A 25366-nucleotide genomic window follows, 5' to 3' on the forward strand; every position below is an offset into this window, starting at 1 on the left:
ACAAATATTATCCCATCTTTTGAAATTACATAATTGTCTATAAATTTGACGCTCTTTCCTTACTTTCTCTTTGTATATGATCTGGAGAGATGGGTAGGGGAATATGGTTATCCCGTACACAACCAGACGCCAAATTATCATAAAACCCACAAAAATACCACCTGCTCAAAAGAAAGAAATGTTAGGTTCGGTTGGGTGAATAAGACAACTCAAGAGGTCGCCTGAATTATTTCTTAAAAAGTGAAGTGTTTTATCGTAAAATTTTGAAACTTAAAATCGAACAAGCATAAATTCATCATTCTTAAAAGAGTTTATCGGGAAATTATCCTAAAAATAAACACATGGTGAAGAAGCTAGAACTAGAAGGGAGTTCCGTTCGCAGGGCACCTTCTACCTCGCCCTTAGACAGGGGCAGCAACCTCCTGGTCGCGTCAGAGACAGCAGTCCCAGCACGTGCACCCTCACCTAGCGAGCGAGCGAGGGAAAGAAGAGTTGTGACGCTCACATCGGCATATTATTATTATTATTATATACCTCATTTCAAGAGGAGAAGAAGACCACTGTAGCAGCTCCTTGCTCAGCTACGGCTGCCCAGAGCGAGGTGAGCGACCTCGCACCACCCTTCTCTTTCTTCTCTCTCCGCGTGTTTGTTTGTTTGTTTGGGGGGGCGATGCAAGCGCAGCGCGGTGCAGAGGGCGGCGCTGGCAGCAGCAACGCCAGCAACGGGCGGGAGCCGCCGCTGGTGGTCGCCCTCAACTGCCCGGAGGACGTGGAGCTGGAGCAGGACGGGCTGTCCGGCATCGCCCTCGTCGAGCACGTCGGCCTCAACCGCCTCGGCGACGGCCGCATCGAGTCCGCCGCCGCCGTCCTCCTTCACTCCCTCGCCTTCCTCCCCCGCGCCGCCCAGCGCCGCCTCCAGCCCTGGCAGCTCATCCTCTGCCTCGGCTCCTCCGATCGCTCCGTCGACTCTGCCCTCGCCGCCGATCTCGGTCTCCACCTCGTCCACGTCGATACCAGCCGCGCCGAGGAAGTCGCCGACACCATCATGGCCCTCTTCCTAGGCCTCCTCCGTCGGACACACGTCCTGGTCAAGCACGGGTTCTCGTCGTCCGGCTGGCTCGGCTCGATCCAGCCGCTGTGCCGGGGAATGCGGCGGTGCCGAGGCCTTGTGCTCGGGATCGTCGGGCGGACGGCGTCTGCGTGCTGCCTGGCTACCAGGAGCTTGGCTTTCAAGATCAGCGTCCTCTATTTTGACCTGAAAGAGGTACATTTTGACCTTGTTCTTTTGAAGATCTTTCGGGTTTTCCATTGATCCAGAGAAATGCGTGTGTTTTTATGCACAACAAAATGCAGCTGGTCTTGAACTGATTGAGTTCTGGAGTTTTTCTTCGATTTCTGCATTGATTGCTTGTGCTCGTTTAGGGTGAGCGTGTGAACTCGTGGTTGTTGAAAAATTGCAAGATTTGTTCTTTTGCTTTCTGTATCAGCACGTAAAAGAGCAGGTATATTGCATTCAAATAGACCACACCTACTACGTGGTTCTGTATGTTATCAGATGGAAATATGATTTACAAACACAAATCAGATGTACCACAATAGATTATAGGAGAACATAGAGCAAAATGTCGGGGAAAAACTTAAGAAGAAAAGATCCGCCTTTTCTTTTATGACAAATGGTTTTCAACTTTTAAATGATATACTACGTAGGTTTTCTTGTTCTGGCACTTTCTTGGTGTTTAAACTTGTGGTTACGATAAGTGGTAAAGTTCTTCATTTATTTCTCTGTTTTTTAATAGTATTTTTTAGTTGTAGAAGTTGAAAGGATGTTGTCTCCATACCACTCACTACCTTCTGCTCCTATACAAAGAAATCTGGTCTCAGAAATTGGTTGTTTGAACAATCACATAATCATCAAGCCTTATCCCAACTACATAGGGTTGGCTTTATGAGCCCTGTTTCTCCATTCCTATCTATCTAGAGCTAAAACTTAGGTCACTTTACAATCATTCATGTCAATTCTAAGTTTCTAACTGCCTCCTTCCAAGTCTTCATCGGTTTTCCTCTTTTCCTAGCTCCTTCTACTTGTACCATGACAATCTTTCTCACAGGCGTTGCTGTGAACGCTGTGAGAGGTCTTTGTGTAACATGTCAAAACCATCTTAAACAACATTCACTTATTTTATCCTTTATTGGTTCGACTCCTAGGTGCATTCTAATATATTCATTTCTATTTTTATCCTTTCTTGTAACCCCAAACATCCATCTTTACTTAAGCATCTATGCAACATGCACTCTATCTTGTCGTTTTTAATCATCCAACATTCAACTCCATATAATAGTTCTGGTCTTATAGCAGTCTTATAAAAATGTTATTTCAGTTGTAGAGGTACTCTTTTATCACATAACACACCACTAACCTATCTCCACTTAACCTTACCAGTATTGATATCTGTCCCCCATTCTGTTGTAATATGACCATAAATCATAGTTGAAAAACTCGACAAGTCGACTCGTGACTCGGCCTAGTTGACTCATATCGGCACCAAACAGAGTTAAGAAACTAGGTTAACTCGGTTTAGACCAAAATCAATTAAGTCTTTCCATTGACTCAGCCGAGTCAATGAGCTTTACCATTGACTCAACTGAGTTAGTCAGGTCATAAGCTAAATTCAATAAAAAACAAAAGAAAAACACTCAAATAAGAAAACAGAGAAACATTTGCTTTTAAATGGGCAAAAAAGTAAATTGAAGGTATAGCCTTTAATGCTACATTTACCCTTACCACGAGTAGGACATGTGGATTTGGGTGAGTGAAATGCCTATTTATAATACATGTTAGATGGGCCTTCCACCCTTTCCATTGATATGGGACTATTTTCTGCACATACACAATACGACACATCACAAGAGATCTATCACCAAGAGACAGTACACTAGGCAAGGTTGCTAGCTACTTCTAACTAAGAAAAAAATAATAAAACACTTATATTATATCAAGGCATGAAATGGAAGCACAAAGAGAGAATACACATGATGGGTATGGAAAAGAACTTTTTTTTATTAACTCGATAGAGAGAGAGAGAGTACAACAAATAAGAGTCGACCACCCTTATTACAACTCTACATGATAGAAATACCCTTATCAGCAAAAAAAATTACACCTTGAACATAATCATGAAAATCTGGACTAATTTGGCCATCAAAACATAGACTACTTTGACTCTACTAATACAACACTATAAGTACATATTAACTTCAAGAATCCTCCTCAAACTTGGGAAGATGTGAAAACAATCATCCCAAGTTTGGTGAGAAAAGTTAGAAAGAGAGAAGTAGGCAAGTTCTTGGTGAAGAAATTTGCTATATGTTGTGCCAAACCAACATAGGACAAGGAAATAATGCCATTCAAATATGCTCTTTTAGTGAAGTGACAATCAATCTCAATATGCTTTGTCCGCTCATGAAATTTAGGATTCTTAGCTATGTGAATAACACTTTGATTGTCATAGTACAATCCTTGGTCGTGGTTTGAGAAATTTAGTACCGCAGTAAAAAATCTTGGCTTTTGTTACGGCCTGATTTCCAAAACGAGAAGGAAGAATCAAAGTTCTAGAGCTTCTACATACCTGAGGAGGATTAGGGAAGGAAGATGATAACTCATATAAGGACTCTAAATTTTGGTGGCCAAATTTAGCTGACGAAGGAATATGATCAGAATTGACCTCTTCTCTTTGGCTCTACCTCCACTTGATCTAAGAAGGGGATTTCGACTACATTTTCATGTCTTCTTGAGTAGGTTTGCCCAAACTGGCTATCTCTAGGTTGAGCCTGCTCCGCTTGAATCTCCATCCTTTCGTGCACACCTTACTTTTCACCAAAATGAAAAAAAAAGTCAGACCCATTTATTGTCTTTTCTCCATACTAGCTGAAATATAACATATTCTCACGAAAGACAAAATATCGGGATACCTACACCCTTTTTCCAACAGGATCATAACACTTGTAGCCCTTTTGACCATTAGCAAAACCAAAAAAGCAATACTTAACAGTTTTGGAAGACAACTTATCTCTATATCTATTAGGTAACAAAACAAAATATATACATCCAAATACTCTCATCACATCATAATTTGGAGTTTGTCTATATAATTTTTGAAAGGCATATATACCCTTAAGCACACTTGAGGGCATACGATTTATCTGATAGATACTCAATTGAACTGCATCTGCCCAAAACACTTTGGGCACTTCACCCTAAAAAAGAAGAGCTCTTGCTGTTTTCATGATTTGTTTATTCTTTCTTTTAGCCACTCCATTTTGCTCAGGAGTGTAGTGACAAAATCTTTGATAAACTACACCTTTTTTATTTAGGAACTTTTGAAATACACAACTGACATAATCACCACCAGAGTCAGTTCAAAGTGTCTTAATCTTAGCTGCAAATTGATTCTTATTCATAACACAAAATCTCTTAAAGATTTCAAAAAGTTCACTTCTATTTTTCATAAAATATAACCAAGTAAATCTTGTATAATTATCTATAAAGGTAACAAAATATGATGATCCTCTTTTTGACAAAATAGACGAAGGACCCCATATATCAGAATGCACAAGATCAAAAGGACTTTCTGATTCCCTATCACTAGACCCAAATGGCAAGGCATGACCCTTAGCCAACCTACAACTCTCATAGTTTTTAACATAATTTGACACAACTAATTTAGGCTCACCAAAACTTCATGAAGACACAAACTTTTGTAACCTAGAGCTGAAAATATGACCCAATTTTTAGTGTTGCAAAACAGACTCATTTATGATAGAAGCTCCTAATCTGTTCTTAGGCTTCTTATACTCACTGATATCAATCCAGTCCAGGTAGTATAAGTCTCCTCTTCTATGGTCAATCCCAATTTTCTTTCTTGACAACGGATTCTGCATCACACAACCAAAAGGAGAGAATGTAACATTACAATTAAGCTTGGTAATTTGACCAACAGAAATAAGATTCATAGCAAGGGATAAAACATGATAAACTTGAGAAAGATTAATTTTATTATCGAGATAAGAATCAAAAGTAATGAAACCTACTTTTGAGACAAACATAGAAAAACCATCTGCAGTGCGAAAAATGCCATTGCAAAGCTGAAAGTTGGTTAGAATAGGCTCATAGGATGTCATATGATATGAAGCCCCTGAGTCTATTAACCAACCAGAGGAATAACCTAAGATACTTGAGAAAACAATACCAGAGGAAGAAACACGAGTAGTAGAGAGAGGGGCTACAACTGATTGGGCAAGAAGCTGCAATTGCTAATTCTGCTGTTGCATTTGTTGCTGCACCTTTTCTAACAACTGAAGTTGACCATCGCCTGACATTTTTGAAGTTCTTGCAGCTGATAGACCAATAAACTGAACAAATCGTAATTTGATGTTTAAACATATCACGCAGTTCTAATATGCTATTTCAAACTTGAAAACACGTAAATCAGATTTTTTTTAACATGAACAAGATTAATCAAATATCAAGGTCCCCCCCCCCCCCCCATATATATATATATATATATACTCAACATGCTAGGCTAAAAGAAGAAAATCGACAGCTTAAACATAGGTTAACACATGCTTATACAGGGAAAAATCGATGGCATGCTCACATCAAATAAAAAATATATGAAATCGTGACTTAATACATATTCTTATACATATTTTTGAATCAAATTTCCCTTTCTCACTTAAAATTACACATGAACAAGATTTAAAACTATTTCTTCCCGTAAGAACCTAGAGAGAAACCCGTACCTTAAATCGAAATGTAGAAAAGATCGAAAAATAACGGATGTATGGTGAGAACACATTTTTTTTTTCTCTCCTTCCTCTTTTTCTTCTTTTCTTTCTTTTCCCTTTTTCCTTCTCTCTCTCCCCAACGAGTTTGGGCTCTCAACTCTCTCTCTAACTCTCTCCCTCTCTCTCTAGAATCACGATTCTAGAAATAGGGGGAGACTACCCCTTTTTTAATATACTTTCTAGAATTTTGTTATCTTCTTATTATCCCTTTTTTTTAGTTTGATTCTTATTTAGAAGGTCTCTCTAGAGGGTGACGTCCCCTCTAGAGAACTTTATTAGAGAGTAGAGTTCTACCAAAGGTGGAACTCTACCTCTTTTAGATAATCCTCTTTTTTATTAACTATTTTATTTTATTATATTATTAAATATAATATTTTATAGAATGTTCCAGAGGGTGTCGCCCCCCTCTAGAAGTCTCCCTGGAGTACCTACCCAATTTAACTTTTAAATTGATTTTAAAGTTTTAAATTGGTCATATATGGATTTTGGATCCATATCCGGATTCAATATCCAAATCCATATCCAAAATCCATATAGACCCTACTTGGACTAGATCTCAGTTAATATGGGTTCTGAACTAGGTCCAGATCCATATTAACTTGATCAAACAGATCGGATCCAGTCCGATCCAAACCAGAAAACGACAAAAATAGAGGCGAGTCATTTTTGAAAAATGCGATTTTCGGGTCAACCATAACTCGATTTCAGCAAAACAGGGCACCAACATGCTTAGGATTATGAGACACATCTAACGGTATACATACATTATTTTTGCCTTTGAATTTCACTCGAATTAAAAGTTAAAAAGCAAAAAATTTCTCAAACTTTAATTGGCTCATTTTGGTCTTGTCAGTGGGCTCTGGCCACACCCAGACCCAACTGACGTCACGTATATTTAAAGATATTTTCCCATGATTTTATCATTTTCATCAAACACTTAGTTTAAAAATCAAAATTTTCGAATTTAAAAATCATGGAAAAATACACGATATTATAGTGTTGAGAACAGAGAAAGGTGAATCAATTCAGATTGTCCCAATAAGGCTTGATGAGACAAATTATGCGTATTGGGCTGATTTTATGATAACTATAATAGTAGGGAAAGGGTTTGGAGGGTACTTGGATGCTCAAAGGTGAAACCCAAGCTCATTGGTGCTGATTTTGACAAAGCAATAGACAAATGGGTTGTGAATAATGCAAGTTTGAGTTTCTTATGGTGCTCAAACTAGAGTTTGATGGAACAAGGAGTGTCATTCTGTATCGTTCTCACTTACCCTATCTCATCAGGGTCTTAGCAGAGTTGATTGCAGAATAGTCTAAGATGAAGTTTCTTGGAACCTATTCATCCGGTGACAATGTCATGGTAGTTTCTTGGCAACTGGATGGTAGATTTGGTGTCAGAGGTGTTGGAAGACCGGGGAGAAGAGGTGATTTGAGTTTTGAAGGGAGAGGTGACATGAGCTCTATTCAATGTCACTATTGTAAAAATTTTAGTCATATGAAAAAATTTTGTTCAATTCTCAAGAAAAAAAAAGGTGGAGTTAATGCAACATCTTCTGATGGTAATGGCATAAAGTCCAAGGATGATCACTCTGACATTAGATCTGAGTTTGTTGTATTTGATGGCTGTCATCAGATTCAGCTATGTCATTCTTGATGACTGTCATCATATCTGATTATGCCGTATTTGATAACTGTCATCAGATTTGACTATGTTTTGTTCTTGATGACTGTTATCAAATCTGATTCCATGTTAGTTTGATGGCTATTATCCAATCTGATTATGTGATGCTTTGTTGATTATTATCGGATTTGAAGATATGTATTTTGATGACTGATATCAAATCTAATTTGTATGTTGTTTTGTTGATTGTTATCTGATTGACCAACGTTTACGCATGTGCAATCTGATCAGTTTTTTGCCACGATTTGCACATGGGCAATCTGATCAGACTGTTGATGTGTATACATATACAATTTGATCAGACTGCCGAGTAGTGTGCTGTGTGTAATTTGATCAGATTTGACACTGTTTGTGCCATGCAATCTGATCAGATTTGACAATGTTTGCACATGTGTAATCTGATCAGACTGTCGAGTGGTGCACTGTGTGCAATCTGATAAGATTTGACAGTGTGTGTTTTTGCATCCTGATCAGATTTTCTAGGGTCTTGTATTGGTGCAATTTGTTCAGTTTTGGTAGCTTCTGTGCATGTGCAAACTGATCAGGTTTGCCACTATTTGGGCATACACAATCTGATTAGATTGGCCATGGTTTGAGCATGAGCAATCTGATCAGACTGCCGATGGAAGGGCCATGTACAATCTGATCAGACTGCCGACATGTTTGGGTGTTTGCAATATAATCAGGTTGGCAGTATGTTAGATGTTGATCTGAACAATTTTGCTATATTCAGACCCGCATTAGTGTTGACTGCAGGATTATGTATCTGATTATATATTTTGATTGGTTATGTATGCTTATGCATCCGAATGCCATGTTGCAAAGGTGTATCTCATATGTATGGCATTCTGAAATTTATTTTGATGTTTGCATAAATATGATCATGTGCATATTTGGGTGTTTATGCATGAAATTGATCATGATAATGCGTATTGCAAGTATCTGTTCGCATGCGTATGCAATTGGCTTTATGTGCATTCATGTTATGTGTTTGAATGTGCATTTTGAACATGTTCTGAACAAAGTGTGTTGCATGTTTACTGAAATTTTGTAAAAGATGCATAAATCAATTTTGAGATGCTTTGGTAGTCATTAAAACCCACATATACTCAAAACGGGAACAACAAATTTTCGAGTTCAAGTTAGGTTACCAGATGTAGCTTAACACACAATTTGTATTTTATTACTGAGTTCTACACTTGGCCCTCGACCGATATCATGAATCAACATCATCCATCGAAACATTAGAAATCAATATCTAATGTCGAAACATTAGGAAAAACAACATCTACTAATGCTATTTTCTTGGTATACCAATAACAACAGATGTGTCTACACACCACCTCCAGGCAAAGTGACGGAATCTCTTTAAAACCGTGGCCGGGAGGTGAACCACCTAGTTGGGTTAAGGGGCACAAATGCACGTGGAGTTTTAGTATCCTTATGTTTTTCTAAAACCACAGTCCAGGACCCACACTAAAGAAGGGCTATTCAGAAAAAACATTAATTACACTGTTTTCTCTTTTTATCTTTTTATAAAAGAATATGATTTATTTCACAATATTCATTTTGCAAATCAACATGCAAAATACAACAACATTCGTTTCACAAATCAACATGCGAAACATCATAAAATAATGCAATTTAATTCAAAGAATATCAAATTGATTTTTGCGATGCATGAAAACTAAACATGGAGCAACACCTGCTCAAGGCCCACACTACCTAGAGTGGTCCACTTTTGACTACTGATGCATCTAATGCGAAAACTACAATGAGCATGCCCACACGAAATCATTCATCATGCTCACCCATGCACATACATGCAACCAAAATGAGAATGCACATGTATAACTAATTGTCATATGCATAATATCACATGCTTGCGAATACATCATTCTTTTCACGATTCCTCTCATGCACAATATGCAAACATGCATGTAATCATGCGAGTACAACAACAATAAAGATTGCATGATTCATGTTTTCAGTATATGCACATGTCTATACATTCACATGCGTAAAAAATAAATCTTTAACACATGTAAACCTGGGAGTAACATAAGCATTTTGCACATGTAGAATCTGTACATGACAGGAGCATTTGACACATTAATTCTAAGCCCAGTCATGATCTTTTAACAACACCTGTAAATCTGGTCACACGTATAACTCCAAGTGTACATTTAATTCTGATCATATACCAAGCATGTAAGAATCGGCATATGTAACAGGTAGAGTTGGCACATTCATAAAATTTTGAACATCCATTTCATGTAAATCTGGACAGGTATTACATGCGGACCTGAATATATACGACACATTCATTATACATAATATATATTTTAATCTGTCCATCCGAGTGACTGCTCAGAGATTTTCTGATCTCCAAACCTATTCAGATTTATGCTTGGTGCTGCCCAGCTGACAGTCCAGAAATCTGCCCAGTTTGTCTACTTATATATTTATGTACATAACTCTATATATGTTGAATTGAAGCCACATAAATGTGTTGTTCACAATTCATTTATGTGCTATTTTGAAGCACTTCAGGTACTGTTTTATGAGCTGTCATATGCAGTGTGGCACCACGTAAGGGTGCTGTTTCCACGCACATTTATGTGCTGTGATGAGACCTGCCTAGGTACTGTGTTTACAGAATGTGGATACAAATAATTTAGAACCACATCACTGTGTGATTCCTAGGTATTTTTAGGTGGTGTTCTGAACTATATGCCTATGCTGAGTCAGCCACCTAGCTAGTTGATTTTTTTTTTCTGAATGCTACGATCCAGCCAACAGTGGCTGTTTTTTTTTTTTGACAGGGACCTAGCCCCAGCTCAACCAGTCGGCTGGGACTGGACAACATGCTGTTCTGTCCCAGTTGACTGTGTCAGCTGGGACCAAACAACACTGTCCTGTCCCAAAAAAATATTTTATTCATTATGTATTTTTTTGTTTTTTTTAACCGAGGTTCAGCCCCAGCTGAACCAGTCGGCTGGGACTGAACAGTACACTGTTTGCCCAGCTAACTGGGTCAGCTGGGACTGAACAGTGCCCTGTTCGATCTCAGAAAATCAGAAATAAAAAAGATCTTATTTTTTTTGACAGTTTTAGAGAACTGCTCAGCCAACGGTCGGCTGGGCTTTTGACACGATGCCTGCCCAGCCAACAGTCGGCTGGGCCCAACATATATATATATTTTTCTTTATTCAATGCAAACTAAATTTTCAAAACATGCTCGGATAGTGAATAGAGCATAGATTCAAAACAGAATTTTTTTCAGGGGATCTAGGCTAAACAACAATGCTTAGTTACAACGCTTTATATATATTGGCTTATTGAGAAGGACTATACTTATAATCATTTTTTTTCTGCGTTTGCTGTCTCATCAGATCTGTCCACTCAAAGGTGTTGGGACAGATCTGCCCAGCACCAGATCTGACCGTACATCTCATGGGCAGATCTGTCCAGATCTGACCTGAGGTACAACCCAAACAAATAGGTATGAATCCTTAGTAAAGCATGCATTCATTACGAAACAAAATCCTAAATCTGAAAATATACATCCATACCATGAGCATATATTGTTTTTCCCTGATTGGAGCATGAAAAAACGAACCAGATTCATGGTTTCGTTCAAAAATATCGCCCGAACCAAATTTAGGCTCTTTTTCCCTATTTGAATCAAAAGAACGAACCCGTACCTTGTTTTAAAGTTCGAAAAAGACCGAAAAAAGCTTCGGAAGACCGGAAAAGAGGATGAATCCCCCTTCTTCTTCTCCTTCTCTTTTCCTTCTCCTCCTTCTTCCTTTCTCGGTTTCTCTCCTTCTCTCTTTTCCTCTTTTTTTTTTTTTGAGGTTTAAATAATGAGTATAGGGGGTGACACCCCCCTCTTTTTCCAACATCTTCTAAAGAAGGCTGGGGAGAAGACTTCCCATAGGGAGTCCTTCTCCACCCTTCTTTCCATTTTTTTTTTAAAACTCTCCTTTGTTGACTTTCCTTTTTCTTACTTCTTTTTTATTTCCTTACTTTTTGTTTACACTGCTTTCTTTCTTTTTATCTCATAGTAGCTATGGATTCCTCTAGAAACCCTAGCTACCCTTATCTTAATAATTTTTGGAATTTATTATTTTTTATAAAAAAATAATTAATTAATAATTACCCAAAAATTTTCAGAGGGTACCTTATCCCTCTGGGAGTTTTTTTAACATTAAATTTCTTTAAATTAGACCTGAAATTTTAAATTTAAAGTTGTATTTTCGTTGGATCAGAATTTTGGATCTGGATCTAGATTCAAGATCCAAATCCATGTCCAAAATCAATTTGGATCCTAAGCTGGATCAATTTCTAATTAATATGGGTCTTGTACTGAGTCCAGATCCATATTAATTTGGATCATATGGATTGGATCTATTCCAATCCAAATCCGGACTCGGCCCGTCGAGGTAGGCCTTTTTTGAAAAATTGTGATTTTCTGGTCAACTGTATCCCGAATTCAGAAAAGTAAAATGCCGTTGAGCTCAAAATTTTAAGACGCATCCAACGATATGTACTTCAAATTTCGCTTTTGAAAGTCACATGAATTTAACCCGAATTTTGCTTGAATTTCACTTGAATTTAAAGGTTAAAAATAAAACTTTTTATCACATTTCAGTTGGCTCGTTTAGACCTTGTCGATGAGACATGTGCCAAGCCTAGACTCAATTAACGTCACCTAATATCGAGCATATATAGGCTTTTCTTCAACACTTAGACAAATTTTCAGAAACCTCTAAATTTGACTAAGTATAAAAATGCATGATATTACATTTGTATATCATCTCTATGTTGACTAACCGGTTCTATACCATCTGCAAAGAGCATACACCAAGGGACTTCTACCGGGATACAAGATGCTATTTCATCCATAAGTAGAGCAAAATGGTATGGGTTTAAAGCATACCCTTGATGTAATCCAACCCTAATTGAAAACAACCTTCTCTCGTCACGTGGTTCGCATACATATCTTGAATTATTTTAATATATCTATAAGAGTTTTGTTTCTTCCTTAACATTGACTAAATTAAATTCCTAAGGATTTTATCGTAAGCTTTCTCCAAATCTATGAAAACCATATGCAAATTTCTTCCTTTTTCTCTAAATCTTTCTATTGTCTTAATAAGGTTATAGCTTATGTTGTTGATCTACCTGACATAAAGCTTAATTAACTCTCTGATACACTTGATTCTCTTCTCAAATATTGTTCTATTGTCTTCTTCTACGGTTTCACGGTGTCTCATAAGTTTAATATCCCTATAGTGAAAGCAATTTTGAATATTACCTTTATTCTTATATATAGGAACTCTTCCGACATTTTTCCTGTAGACAAAATATTATTAAACAATTTAGTTAACCATATTATTCCAATATTACCCATTGACATCCAAAATTCAATAGGTATATGGTCTGACCCAAGTGCTTTGTTCTTCTTTGTCTTCTTTATAGCCATTATTACTTCCTCCTCATCAATTCTATATACCGATCCCTGTTTAAAACCTCCCATCTTGCTCTACCCTATTCTTCCATTCTTCATTTAATAGATGACAAAAATACTTTTCCCATTGTTCTTTGATTTGATTATCTTTAACTAGAACTTTCCCATCGTCATCATTAATACTTTTTACTGGCATGGAGGTTATGCTAAAGGCACTAATGTATGTATTTTCAGGTACAAAAAGCATTGTAACGGTATATTATTTGATATAAACCCATTTCCTTGGTTAAAACCTCCTGTCTTGCTCTACCTCATTCTTCCATTTTTCATTTAATAGATGGTAAAAATACTTTTCCCATCTTTCTTTGATTTGATTATCCTTAACTAGAACTTTCCCATCGTCATCGTTAATACTTTTTACTGGCATGGAGGTTATGCTAAAAGGCACTAATGTATGTTTTTTTTGGTACATAAAGCGTTGTAACAATGTATCATCTGATCCAAATATTAAAAATGAAGTGATGATTTTTAGAATTTTACATAACAAGAGAGGAAAAAGAAAATGGAACTCAATATTTTTCTCAATATAAGGGTTGAATGATATACAAATGAATAAATAAGTCAAGCCAAGGTTGTAATGTATCATTACTCATATCGGTCGACCCAATAGTAACATCATATCGTATCGTATCACAAATGTATCATATTTTTTTAATAAAAATTCAAAAAAATCCAAAAAAAATCCAAAAAAAATCCAAAAAAATCAAAAAAATTATAAGAAAATCATGACATAAAATAATGATGAATTGCACAAACTACATACATAAAATCATATTATAAAGCATGTATGCCTCTATTACATACCACAAGCGTCATACTTTCATATTACATAAACAAAATCATCTCACAAGAACAAGTTTTTTAATAAAAGCTGAATACATGATACATCAATAATCATAATCATTTTCATTATCTTCTTCTCCTTCTTCGACATCCACATCATTCCCAAGATACGTGAGGTCTTCATCATCTACCTCTTGTGCTCCTTCCATGTTAATCCATTCAATGTCTTCTTCATTCAAAAGAGCCTATGCTTCTTCTTCAACCCATGCATCCAATTCATCAAAATGTTCAAAATTAATGGGATCAAATTGCTCTTTATGCTTCATTGTTGATAACTTTTCGATTTGCCTAAAAAGTTGACATGAAAAAATTAAAATTAATTGAGTTTTGAACGAAAATGATAAATAAACTTTCAAATTTTATATACATCTGCTTCGATCGTAAGTTGTTGTGAACGTAAATGTGGTCATTGAGCCTTTTGTATTCCAATATGTTTCTTCTTGGGTGTATCAGACATCAATTGATTTAAAAAACATGGTTCTTTTGGGGGCAATAAACAAGAAAATTTATTAATGTCCTAGACTTTTTATATGTCCACCCATCTGCCATGATGCTACACCGGTCTCTCTCCATGACTGCCTCATCTCATCACAATATGCCTTTACTTCTTTCATATTAGCATATAAAATCTTTCCTATTAAAGAATGATACGAAGGCATCTTGTATGCAAGCCCGATACTGGTTATGGCATCTGTATTGGCCTGAAAATGAAAGAAATTTGCTGCATTGAATGGAACACATGCATCATAGAACTATCTTCTGACCTTGACATCTGCTTGCTCGACTAAATGCTGAGGCGTCATAACAGTACAAATGTTGGGCTGCGCCCTAGGGACAGTCCTAGTGGGAGAAAAGCTCTTAATAGAGCCTCTAGCTCTACTTCCTGGTCCTCCTCTTGAATAACTCCCTGCTGCTCCTCTTCTCGAAGAATTCCCTCTTGCTCCTCTTCTTTTTGTGCCTACGGTGGTAACCACAACGCTACTATTGGAACCAATAACACCTTTCCCCTTCGCTTCCGAACTTTCTAGTTCTGATCCTATGCTATGGGTTGTAGGATCAGTAGAGAGCTCATCTTCGTAATACACATCCTCCCAAGGCTCCCCATACTCCATTTCTGCCTCATTCATCTCTCTTTCTTGTCTTTTCTCTCTCAAATTATCAAGTAATTATTGACATTGCCATTTTATGACATCCAACAATTTGCTTGACGTGCATGCTTGCACATTATGATGTGTCCTGACTAAATGATGCTTCAACTGAGAGATGCCACCTGAAAAACTATTTTTGCAATAGTTGCATTTGATTCTCAATCAGTTTCCACTCATTATTTGAGTGCAGCATTGTCATGCCAAATCTTTCGATGCCATCTTTCCCCAAAGACACTCAATAACAAGCAAAAAATAAGAATTTTTTACCTTAACCCATTGCCTTTGGTAAAAAATGGGTAGAAATGCACTCTTACTTGAGAAAATTGCAAGAGCCATCGCCCTTGCACATGAATCGACCTCAAATCGAGTTGCGTCGTGTTGTATCGCGTTGACACAGGTGTGACATCCTGTTGGGCGAATCCCTGGGACATAGCTTCAATCCATAGATGCTTTTCTCATATTGGAGTCAGTCAATAAGGTCATGGTTGTCTCAACATGTCAGTCTCCATTCTAAGCTAAAGTTTGTGGGCAAGATAACTCATGAACTATGTCCATTCAGTGACGCAATGTGGGTGCGGGTGTGACCAATGTTATCTCGGGCACGGTCAACCACACTCGAGCTTAAGTTGGTTCGAAAATAGACTCGATCAACACTGAATGAGTCCATGTTTGTCCTAATTTTTGGGTTAAAAAATAAAAAAAGAAAGACCAACCCCCCCCCCCCCCTCCCCTTCTCACTACCACTCAGGCCTCGCCGCTCCACCACCGATGCCATCGTGCTGCCCCGCCTCTAAGTAAGTCCTCTCTCTCTCTCCTTGCCCTGTGCCGCTCATCCCTCTTGCCCCATTGCCTCTTCATGTTGGTGCTTCTCTTTCCGCTGTGATGTTGGTGCTCTCTCTCTCTCTCATTTTATGAGTTATCTCAACTCTTGGGTTTGTTTGACTTGAATCAGACCTGGGCATTGACCCAGGTCTGATTAAACTAATTAAAAATTGTTTGGACCCATGTCTCATTGAATCTCAATCAAGACTTGGGTCCACACCCAAGTCTCATTTGATTAAATAAAACATGGGTCTGGACCTATGTAACCGGGACATGCCAAAATGGTCGGCGTACCTGTGTCGACATGCGTCAACATGGGGCTAGGTACTGGACGCAGTGCGGGTACGTCACGGGTCAAATCCCGCACTGCATCGGTTGGGTCCAACTCAGACCCGAGTTTTTTTACATAAGGTCATCAGGGTGTGGCCATTTTGGTCCCGCTGCCCCTCTTTTTTCTTTGCTCTCCTGAAACCCTCATCCTCCTCGGCAAGAGAGAGAGAGAGAGAGAGAGAGAGAGAGAGAGAGAGAGAGAGAGAGAGAGAGAGAGAGAGAGAGAGACGCCCTCCCTCTCTCTATGTGCTCTCCTGAAACCCTCATCCTCCTCCTCGGCAGAAGAAGCAAGGGGAGAGGGAGAGAGAGTACCTCCTCTCTTCTTCTTCTTGGTCTAGCTGCAACAAACAGAGAGAGAGAGAGAGAGAGAGAGAGAGAGAGAGAGAGAGAGAGAGAGAGAGAGAGAGAGAGAGAGAGAGAGAGAGAGAAAAGCTATGCCCTTCCCCTTTTATAACTTGGTTTCATTGACCAGGTTTGGGCAAGTCCAAACCTGTTCAACAAAGCTAAAAATCAACCTTTTTTCAAAACTAGACCCAACTCAGATCCCATGTTCTCATGATTCAGACCCAATCTCTCTCTCTCTCTCTCTCTATATATATATATCCATGTCCCCGTACCCTCATTTTTTTAAATTACTGTGTCGTGCCCTCCATACACGTACTCATACCCGTACCCAGGTGACATAGGTTTGGACCGACCCATGTCTGATTCAGAGTATATCAGTCTTGGGTCCAGAATCTTAGCATATCTGGGTTTAAGCCTAAGTATGATTCGATTAAATCAGACTTAGGTGTGGGCACAGGTCTGATTAGACTAAATCGGACATGGGCCCATATCTGCTCTGATTTTATTAAATCAGACCTGGGTCTGGGCAATGGTCTGATTAGATTAAATCACACATGGGTCCATATCTGGGCTGATTTGATTAAATCAAACCTGGGTCTGGAGTCTCTGGACATAGGTCTGATTAGACTAAATCAGATATGGTCCAGATCTATGGCTGCATACCTAATAGAATTGAGAATTCAAATCTGGGCAGCTGATTGAATCCAAACTGCAACTAGGTTAGTAGCATCAGATTAAACCTTATATATACCCTCCCCGCACTCCTGCACCCAAGTTTTTTTAAAGTGCCGCATCGCGCACTCGCACCTGTATCCACACCCACACCACACCTATGTGACATAGCTCACGAAGTATACCATTATCATGCAAATATTTGGTAAAGTCACTTGATAGGTACTCCCCACCATCGCTACAAAAAGTTAGTATCTTACCACCAAACTGAGTTTCAACATAAGACTTGAATCTCTCGAAGATGTGGAAAACTTGACCTTTGCTCTTCAAGAAAAATATCCAAGTGGAACCATTGAAATTGTAAAAAAAGTGGCATAATACTTGGACTTGGATAAGGACATAACTGGGGCAGGGCCCCAAACATCAAAATGAATAGACTCAAGAGGAAAAGAAGACCGTTTATTTGAGTGCACAAAAGGAAGTTCATGACAACTAATTTGTATATCCTCACTATCCACTTGCAAAAAATCCAAGTGGATGGAAAAGTATGGTGCTAACTGCTAATATGTACTTATGTGGGAGTGGATTGTTTGCTTTGAGAACCATGAAAAAATTTGATCAATTTCACTAATTGGTTTTCCTCTTCAATGGTCATTGGTTTGGTCTGTTTGGATAGCATGTCATTTTGTGATGGCCCTGCATATATTCCCTTTATTAGTCCATTCTTCATCATATTATAAAGAGAGTAAATTGTAAAAAGTCTCAACTAATACATGCAAAAGAGATCATGTGATGTTATTCGATTCAAATTTGTATTTATATTGGAATATCATTTAGCAGTTTGTTTCATTTTGAAGAATAACTTGTTTGAATGTATTAACCCTATTTTTCCTGCATGCTGGCTATTGTCTAGGACAAAGGGAAATCATTCCGCTCTTCTTTATGCTTTCCTTCTGCTGCTCGAAGAATGGATACTCTTAATGATTTATTGGCGGCTAGTGACCTTATCTCCCTTCACTGTGCACTGTCTAATGAAACTGTCCAGATCATCAGTGCAGAATGCTTGCAGCATGTGAAACCTGGTATTTTGGGGCTAAATTTCCTTTATTCTTTTTGGTTGTCCTTTGTGCTTATATGTGCAAGCTCCTTTGTTTGTTTAGTGATTCATTTAAAAAATATAAAGGTTGTTTCTGCAGTTTAGATTGGTTGATAAGCCTTCTTCCTTTCAGGGGCATACATTGTTAATACAGGAAGCAGTCAATTAATTGATGATTGCGCGCTGAAGCAACTTTTAATTGATGGAACAATTGCTGGCTGTGCATTAGATGGTGCTGAGGGGCCACAATGGATGGAAGCATGGGTATGAGTTAATTTTAGGGTATGCATTGCTTTCTTGGTAGTTTCATAAGAGTTTGAACCAGAGCTACCGGAAGCTTCTTAGATAGGTGGGAAGCTCGCTTCCCCGAAACTCGCTTCGGAAGCATGATATTCGCTTCCAAAATTTGATAGGAATCTTGATTCTCCCGCGCTTCTCCTATGCTTTCCACATGCTTCATCTATTATTCTTATATGTTTTCTCACTGTACTTTTCATGTTTTTTATGTGTTTTCTCTCACGCCTCTCACTCACTTCCATGTGCTTTCTCTAAATTGGCAATCACCATTTTTAGATTTTGTTAAAAATTTAATTCTTACACTAAAAAAATCATAAAATTTTAGTCACATTTATTTTAATTTTTATTTGCATTCCATTTTGATTCCCATTCAATTCTTATATTGCTTTTTTTATTCCTCGCTTTCCGCTTCCTATACATTTTAAAATGCATCGCTTCTTGCTTCCGCCTCCCGTATCGTTTCCCGCTTCCGCTTCCTAGTCTGGCATTTGAACTCCAATTGGTTATCTTATCTTCAGACATGCTTATTCATAATTTTTCCTCTTAATTTCCCCTAAAAAAAATACATGCTTATTCAAGGAAAAGCTGTATGCTGAGATTAAATCCCCTTGCTCAAATGATTTTCAATTTGCTTATTTATCTAATTACCAAAAGGATCACTGGCAGGAAGAGATATACCTTTGAGATGGTCTATCACCTAGTTGGACAGCTCCTTAAATTCCTCTTCTGCTTCCTTTATAGTGTTCTATATTCTTGGGTAAGAACGTCAAGTCTGTGATGCACTGGTTGCTTCCATGCATTCAGTCACCTGTTTAACTTGCAACACAGATATTGAGCCATTTGCACACACTGGGAGCATCATAGTTGCTACTTCCCCATTCTTCACACTGGTATTTAGGTAACTGAAATATCATGTAGCTGTTTTCTCCAACGCAAGATGGATACCACAAAACTTCTTTATCACAAATAACTCTGAACCATAGTCACCTATATCCTTCAAGGTATTTTCTCGGCAAGGGTATTTCTTGGAGAGATTTTCAAAAGTTGGAAAATCTCGGGAGTTTAAAAATATTGAAAAAATATAAATAATAAGAAAATAATAGTATTGCATGATTTTTCTTGCAAAAATATAAAGAAATAAGTTTTCTAAGGTTTTAAAATATAAAAGAAACAAAAAATTAAATTGTATGCTTTAAAAATTAAAAAATGAGTTTTCCCAAAAATATTGCGATATTTTGAAAATATCGTGATAAATTGCCGACAAATATCGACTGACTTGATATTTTCAAAATATCGGCAGTATAGGTGACATTACTGTGAACCAGACTAGACTTACTCTGCTTCGGCCTCTGACCTAGAACAATATATACGTTTTCCAGTTTTCCAGCAGGGATTTTCACTTCATTATATCACAGCTTGAATTTAAGTCTAATCACTATGGACTGTAGAATTGAAGAAGCTGGTTGTGACCTTAAATCACTCTGTCTAGTGAACTTGAACACATCATCAGTTTTTGTGGCAGTAATCCATTTTCTGTAGTGACTGTAAATCAGAAGAGTAGAGTGCTATTTTAAATTACTGTTGTACTTTGTGATTAGATGCCACACCACAGAAGTTGCTAGTGGATTATCGCCGGACTGCTGATAGTGATTGGACACTGAGCGTTTAGGAATGCCTAAAGGTGCTCTCATGCCACCATGTTAAAGAAGAGGAACTACAGCTTTCAAATAATGAAACACATGGTTTAAGCATGAGGATAAGAGGGATTTTGCCATATTGAGTGGCAGAGGAAGAGGAATAGATTAGTGGATGAAGGGACAGGCAATAAAGTGATAATGGAGTGCCCATGTGACATTCTTCAACCCCACACAAAAGACAGGTTTCTTGAGACTAACCATGGGCCCTTGCATTTGAAAGTTAATCTTTTAATAGAAATGGATCTTTTTTATAACCATTCACTGATTGAATGGTTGCATGGCAAGGTAACCTGCTGTTTGGGTTGTATAATCAGCATTTCTGGACATTAATATATTGGGATACTTATAATGACCATGTGTTTTTCTATATTTTTTGTGTTATGTTTACTGATATGTTCTTTCCGGTATTTTGGAGGTTTGCCTTACTTTCTGTCTTCACCCAGGTAAGGGAAGTGCCAAATGTGTTGATACTCCCCCGAAGTGCAGATTATAGTGAAGAAGTATGGATCGAAATAAGGGAAAAAGCTATATCAATATTGCAATCATTCTTTCTTGATGGAGTTGTTCCAAAGGATGCTGTGTCTGATGAGGATGAAGATGCAAAATTTGTGGTTGCAGATGATCACTCTGAGAATCTAACGAAAGAAACTGCTGTATTGAATTGTGGCAGTGAGCTTTTGACTAGAGAAAGCAAAGCAAATCCAGAAAATATTCAGAGACTGGAATATACAATGGAGGATTCTCATGTTGAATGCCTAGATTCTGCCTCATCTCAGGTTGCCATTACCCGATCTGATGGAACACATGGAAGATCAGGTAAGAAAGGTAAGAAAAGGCCTGCTCGCCGGAAATCCCAGCAAAAGCAGGGTGAGCCTTCTGCGATAGAGAGGGATTATAATTGTACATCACAGAGGGAGGATGATACCGTTATAAGTGGGAGGGAGCAAGTTCTCAATTCTAGTTCCCGTTTTGCTTCTCCTGATGAGTCTAGGAGTAAGCATGCTGGTCCTGTTGAATCAACCATGGATGCAACTCCTGACAAGCATACAGTTATTCCCATGGATGTTAGGCAATCTACTGAGCTGCTGAAGGATGATTATGTTATTGCATTGCACACAAGAGATCGAACTGGGCTTCATGTATCTCGGCAGAGAGTATCAGGTGGTGGGTGGTTTCTGGATACCATGTCCAATGTGACAAAAAGGGACCCTGCTGCCCAGTTTTTAGTGGTGTTGAGGGGGAAGGTATTAATTTTAGTCTTTGCTCTGGCTGCTTTGTTTGTTATGTTTTGCTTTCTGGCAAATGCTGTGCAAGTCCCCTCCTTCCTTTTCCTTCTCTGCTTGTTTCTTTATTCCTTTTCTTTGAAAATGTGGCTGATATTCTTTGTGCTTCATATGCAGGATACAATTGGATTACGATCCTTTGCTGCTGGCGGAAAACTGCTGCAGGTTTGTTTCCATCCATGAAATTTTATGCACTAATTCTCGATTTCAGGTTTTCTCATTACTAACCTTTTATTGGCTCTCAAAATTATGGAACCTGCTTTTAATGATGTTAGCCCTGGGCTATGCATTTAAATGCTCATTTGTATCATAATGGTATATACTAAAATAATGTGACAATTCATTGGAAGCAGTTAATCTGTCTTTTTAAGATGCTGTGAATTAGTAGGCGAACCAGTCAATATGGCTACTGGTCTTTGTTGTAGATGACTTGTCTTTGTGCATAATTCATGGCATGGTGGTAGCTAAACACATCTATGAGGTTAGATTGAGTCAAAACAACATGCATCATGAGAACCTACAATCGACTGTCTGTGTGTGTATCCTAAATTTTAATGTCTTTTGCACCTGTTTGGGTTAGTAGAAATCAGTGCTTGGGTCATGTTATTCCAACATGTATGTAAGATTTGCAGGGGTTGAAAAATCAATGGTCTACAATGTACCAATTTTTTTATAAAATTGTATTTTTTCGTCGAAAAAGTATGCTCCAAGAGTCGATTTCTACTATTTTGACCATGCTGAACACATATATGGGGTTAGATTTGGTCAAAATATCTTCTCACTATGAGTTCTAACTAGGGGGTTCCTTACCCACAAGGGTACCAAATCTAACCCCATATATATATATATATCATAGTCGCAAATATATCGTTCTCTGCAATTTCTCGACAACGAAATACGCCTCTCTCACCTCCATTTAAGACAACCTTTTCCTTTTGGAAACCACTCAATTTTCAAATATCTGCTGACGTGGAGCTAGTCACGTGAAGCAGCAGTTTGTTAATTTATTTTTGGAAACTAGGCATTATAACCGCCCTTGCCGTTAATGAAATCTTTGAAAACTGGGCATTACGAATGCCTTCGCCTTGATTGGCTGTTTTGTGGTTGCGATAATTTTCGCGAAAAATGCATGTGGTGTTCAGGATAAGTGGGATCGTGAAAATCTTGCAAAATAATCTGAATAATCATGGCTTGTGATTATATCGTGATAATATCGCGAGATTTTCAAAATCTGCATGTAGATATGATTTTTGGCAAATCTGACCATACAGATGTGATCTCCATGGTCAAAAACCTACAAATAGTATCTTGGATCAAACTTTTTTTGTGTAGGTAGGGCAAGGATCTAAAAAACAATGGTTTTGAAAATTTCTATGTTATAAAATCCTACCTACACATCCAAAACATTTAATCTAAGAGTCTATTTATAGGTTTTCAACCATAGAGATTGCACCTGCAAGATCAGATTTGCCAAAAAGCATAGCTACGTATAAATTTCGTAGGGAGGGCAGGTGGATGGACCATCCCCATATTAAAATGTGTATATATATATGTTGTTTGTATATTTTATTTTTTGTTGTAATTTTTGTTCTTTTTATTTTTTTGGTCAACACAAATGTTGATTAGTCGTTGGAGCTAGTCCAACGACAGCTCCAACGGCTAGAAATCTAGCCATTGGACTAGCTCCAACAGCTATATTGGGTTCCCTTCTCTTGTATGTAAGGGGGTTAAACCAGAGTTGCTGGAAGCTTCGTAGGTAGGTGGAAAGCTCACTTCCCAGAAACTCTCTTTGGAAGCGCGATACTACTCGCTTCCGAAACTTCATGGGAATCTTGATTCTCCCACGCTTTTTTTATGCTTCCCACATACATGGTCTAAGCTTCCTATATGCTTTTCTCACGTTGCTTTTCATATTTTTTATGTATTTTCTCTTGCGCTTTCACTCACTTCCGATGTACTTTCTTTAAATTGGTATCCATCATTGTTAGATTTTAACAAAAATTCAACTCTTTTACTGAAAAATCATGAAATATAAGAACAATCAAATTTATTTTAGTTTTTATTTGTTTCTTGTTCGATTCCTACTCACCATATTGCTTCATTTTTTATTCATATTTCACTTTTAAATTGATACTTCACTTCTCGCTTCCTATAAATTTTAAAATGTCTCGCTTCTCGCTTCATGTATCGTTTTCCCGCTTCTGCTTCCTAGTTTGACAACCTTATGTTAAACCCAGAGTTATCGAAAGCTTCTTAGATAGGTGGGAAGCCCGCTTCCCAGAAACTCGCTTAGGAAGCGCGATACTCCTCACTTCTGAAACTTGCTGGGAATCTCGATTCTTCCACGGTTCTCCTATGCTTTCCATACACTTCATCTATTGGTGCACATTCTTGTTTGTGTTTGAGGGTCCTCATTTCCTTACATGGTATCAAAGCCACAATGTTTTTGGCCTTTGGAGATCTATCATCATTAGTGTTGTGAAAAGCGTTGAGGCGTAGCGAGGCGCTCCACCAAAATCTGAGGTGAGGCGTAAATCGTAAGCCTCAATTTTTTTTTGAAAACTTAAAAAAAACTCTAAAAAATATCTAAAATTATAAATAAATAAATAATGCTTTATTGATGAAGCAACAACCAACAAGAAATAAAAAATCTCAAATAAATATCGACAAAATATGAGATTAACATGTAAAAGTAACATTAATGCAACAAGTTGATCTAAGTAAGTATCTAAGAAATAAAATATGAGCATTCATTCAATAAAAAATTAACAATGAAATGTATATTAGCATTAACAACATCATGTCATAATTAGAAAATGCATGTTAGCATTAACAACCAAACGTTAATATATTTGTCCAAAACTCTTCAAAATGAGAGTAAAGCACAGATATACGCTAACATATAAGAATATTCAATAAAAAAACTTAATATCAAACAATTAAAAAATTGGGTAACTTTATTATTCAAATGTAGTATGTTAACTTTTTGCCACTAGCATTCACTAAAAGTAGCTTGTCAACATAAGGGCCAGAATTCATCTATTAATATGAAATAATAGATAAAGGTTGATTCAAGCTGCAAAGAGCTTCTTGTTCACTTTTTTCTAATGAAATCTCGTTGAATCTATAAACTGTCACATAAGTACAACTATGGGTATGGATGTAGGTGTGGGCACATAGGGTACAACATCAGAATTTACAAAAGTATGGGGTATAGGGGTACGACACAGCTACGTGTGTGTATATGTGCACATGTGTGTTTTTTTTTTGTTGGAGAAAAAATAGGTATACATGCATGTGTGTTTGTGTGTATCAAGCACCATACAATAATGAATAAAAACAACCCTTTATGCACCTTAAAATGGATCAAAATAAGTAATGGATTGGGTTTGATTGGTCAAATCCAAAACTGGTCTGACCCATGCCCATTGAAGTACCAGTACCTAATGAGTTATGGAGCCTGATTCAGAGTTTTTTTCCTTGCAGTAAGGGGGGTCTGGGGGCTCCTCCCCCCCTAGAAGAATTTTTTTGGGCTTATGTTTGAGACTTGGTTTCTTATGGATCAGACCCAATTTGTTTAGGTTTAGGGTTGTCGCCCTTGCCTTGTATAAATTATTTCTTTTCTTTCTCTCTTGTATTTGTCGAGAAAGAGCAATAAATGGGGGCTTTGTAGAGATGTGGGAGACGAGCGAGAAGTTGGAGAGAGTGAGTGAGAGACCAAGACTAGCGAGAGGTGGGAGAGAGTGAGTGAGAGGCGAGGTTGACAGAA

At 37.8% G+C, this 25366-nt stretch overlaps 1 protein-coding gene across 3 annotated transcripts in view; it reads left to right on the forward strand.

The window, feature by feature from the left end:
• Positions 1-442: 442 nt before the first annotated feature.
• LOC149842524 (C-terminal binding protein AN-like) overlaps positions 443-25366 on the forward strand; it is a 65122-nt gene continuing 40198 nt past the window's right edge. For 2 of the 3 annotated variants that reach the window (XM_089999252.1, XM_089999253.1), the window contains exons 1-5: positions 443-1264; positions 18138-18306; positions 18454-18584; positions 20758-21558; positions 21715-21762. In XM_089999252.1, the coding sequence (XP_089855378.1) occupies positions 671-1264; positions 18138-18306; positions 18454-18584; positions 20758-21558; positions 21715-21762 (1743 nt within the window). In that variant the 5' untranslated portion in view covers positions 443-670. The remainder of the gene's footprint in view (positions 1265-18137; positions 18307-18453; positions 18585-20757; positions 21559-21714; positions 21763-25366) is intronic. The other variant, XM_089999255.1, reaches the window with a different exon arrangement.

Source organism: Nuphar pumila, chromosome 3 (genome assembly GCF_984573655.1).
Source record: "Nuphar pumila chromosome 3, dmNupPumi1.hap1.1, whole genome shotgun sequence".
In the NCBI taxonomy this organism is placed as follows: domain Eukaryota; kingdom Viridiplantae; phylum Streptophyta; class Magnoliopsida; order Nymphaeales; family Nymphaeaceae; genus Nuphar; species Nuphar pumila.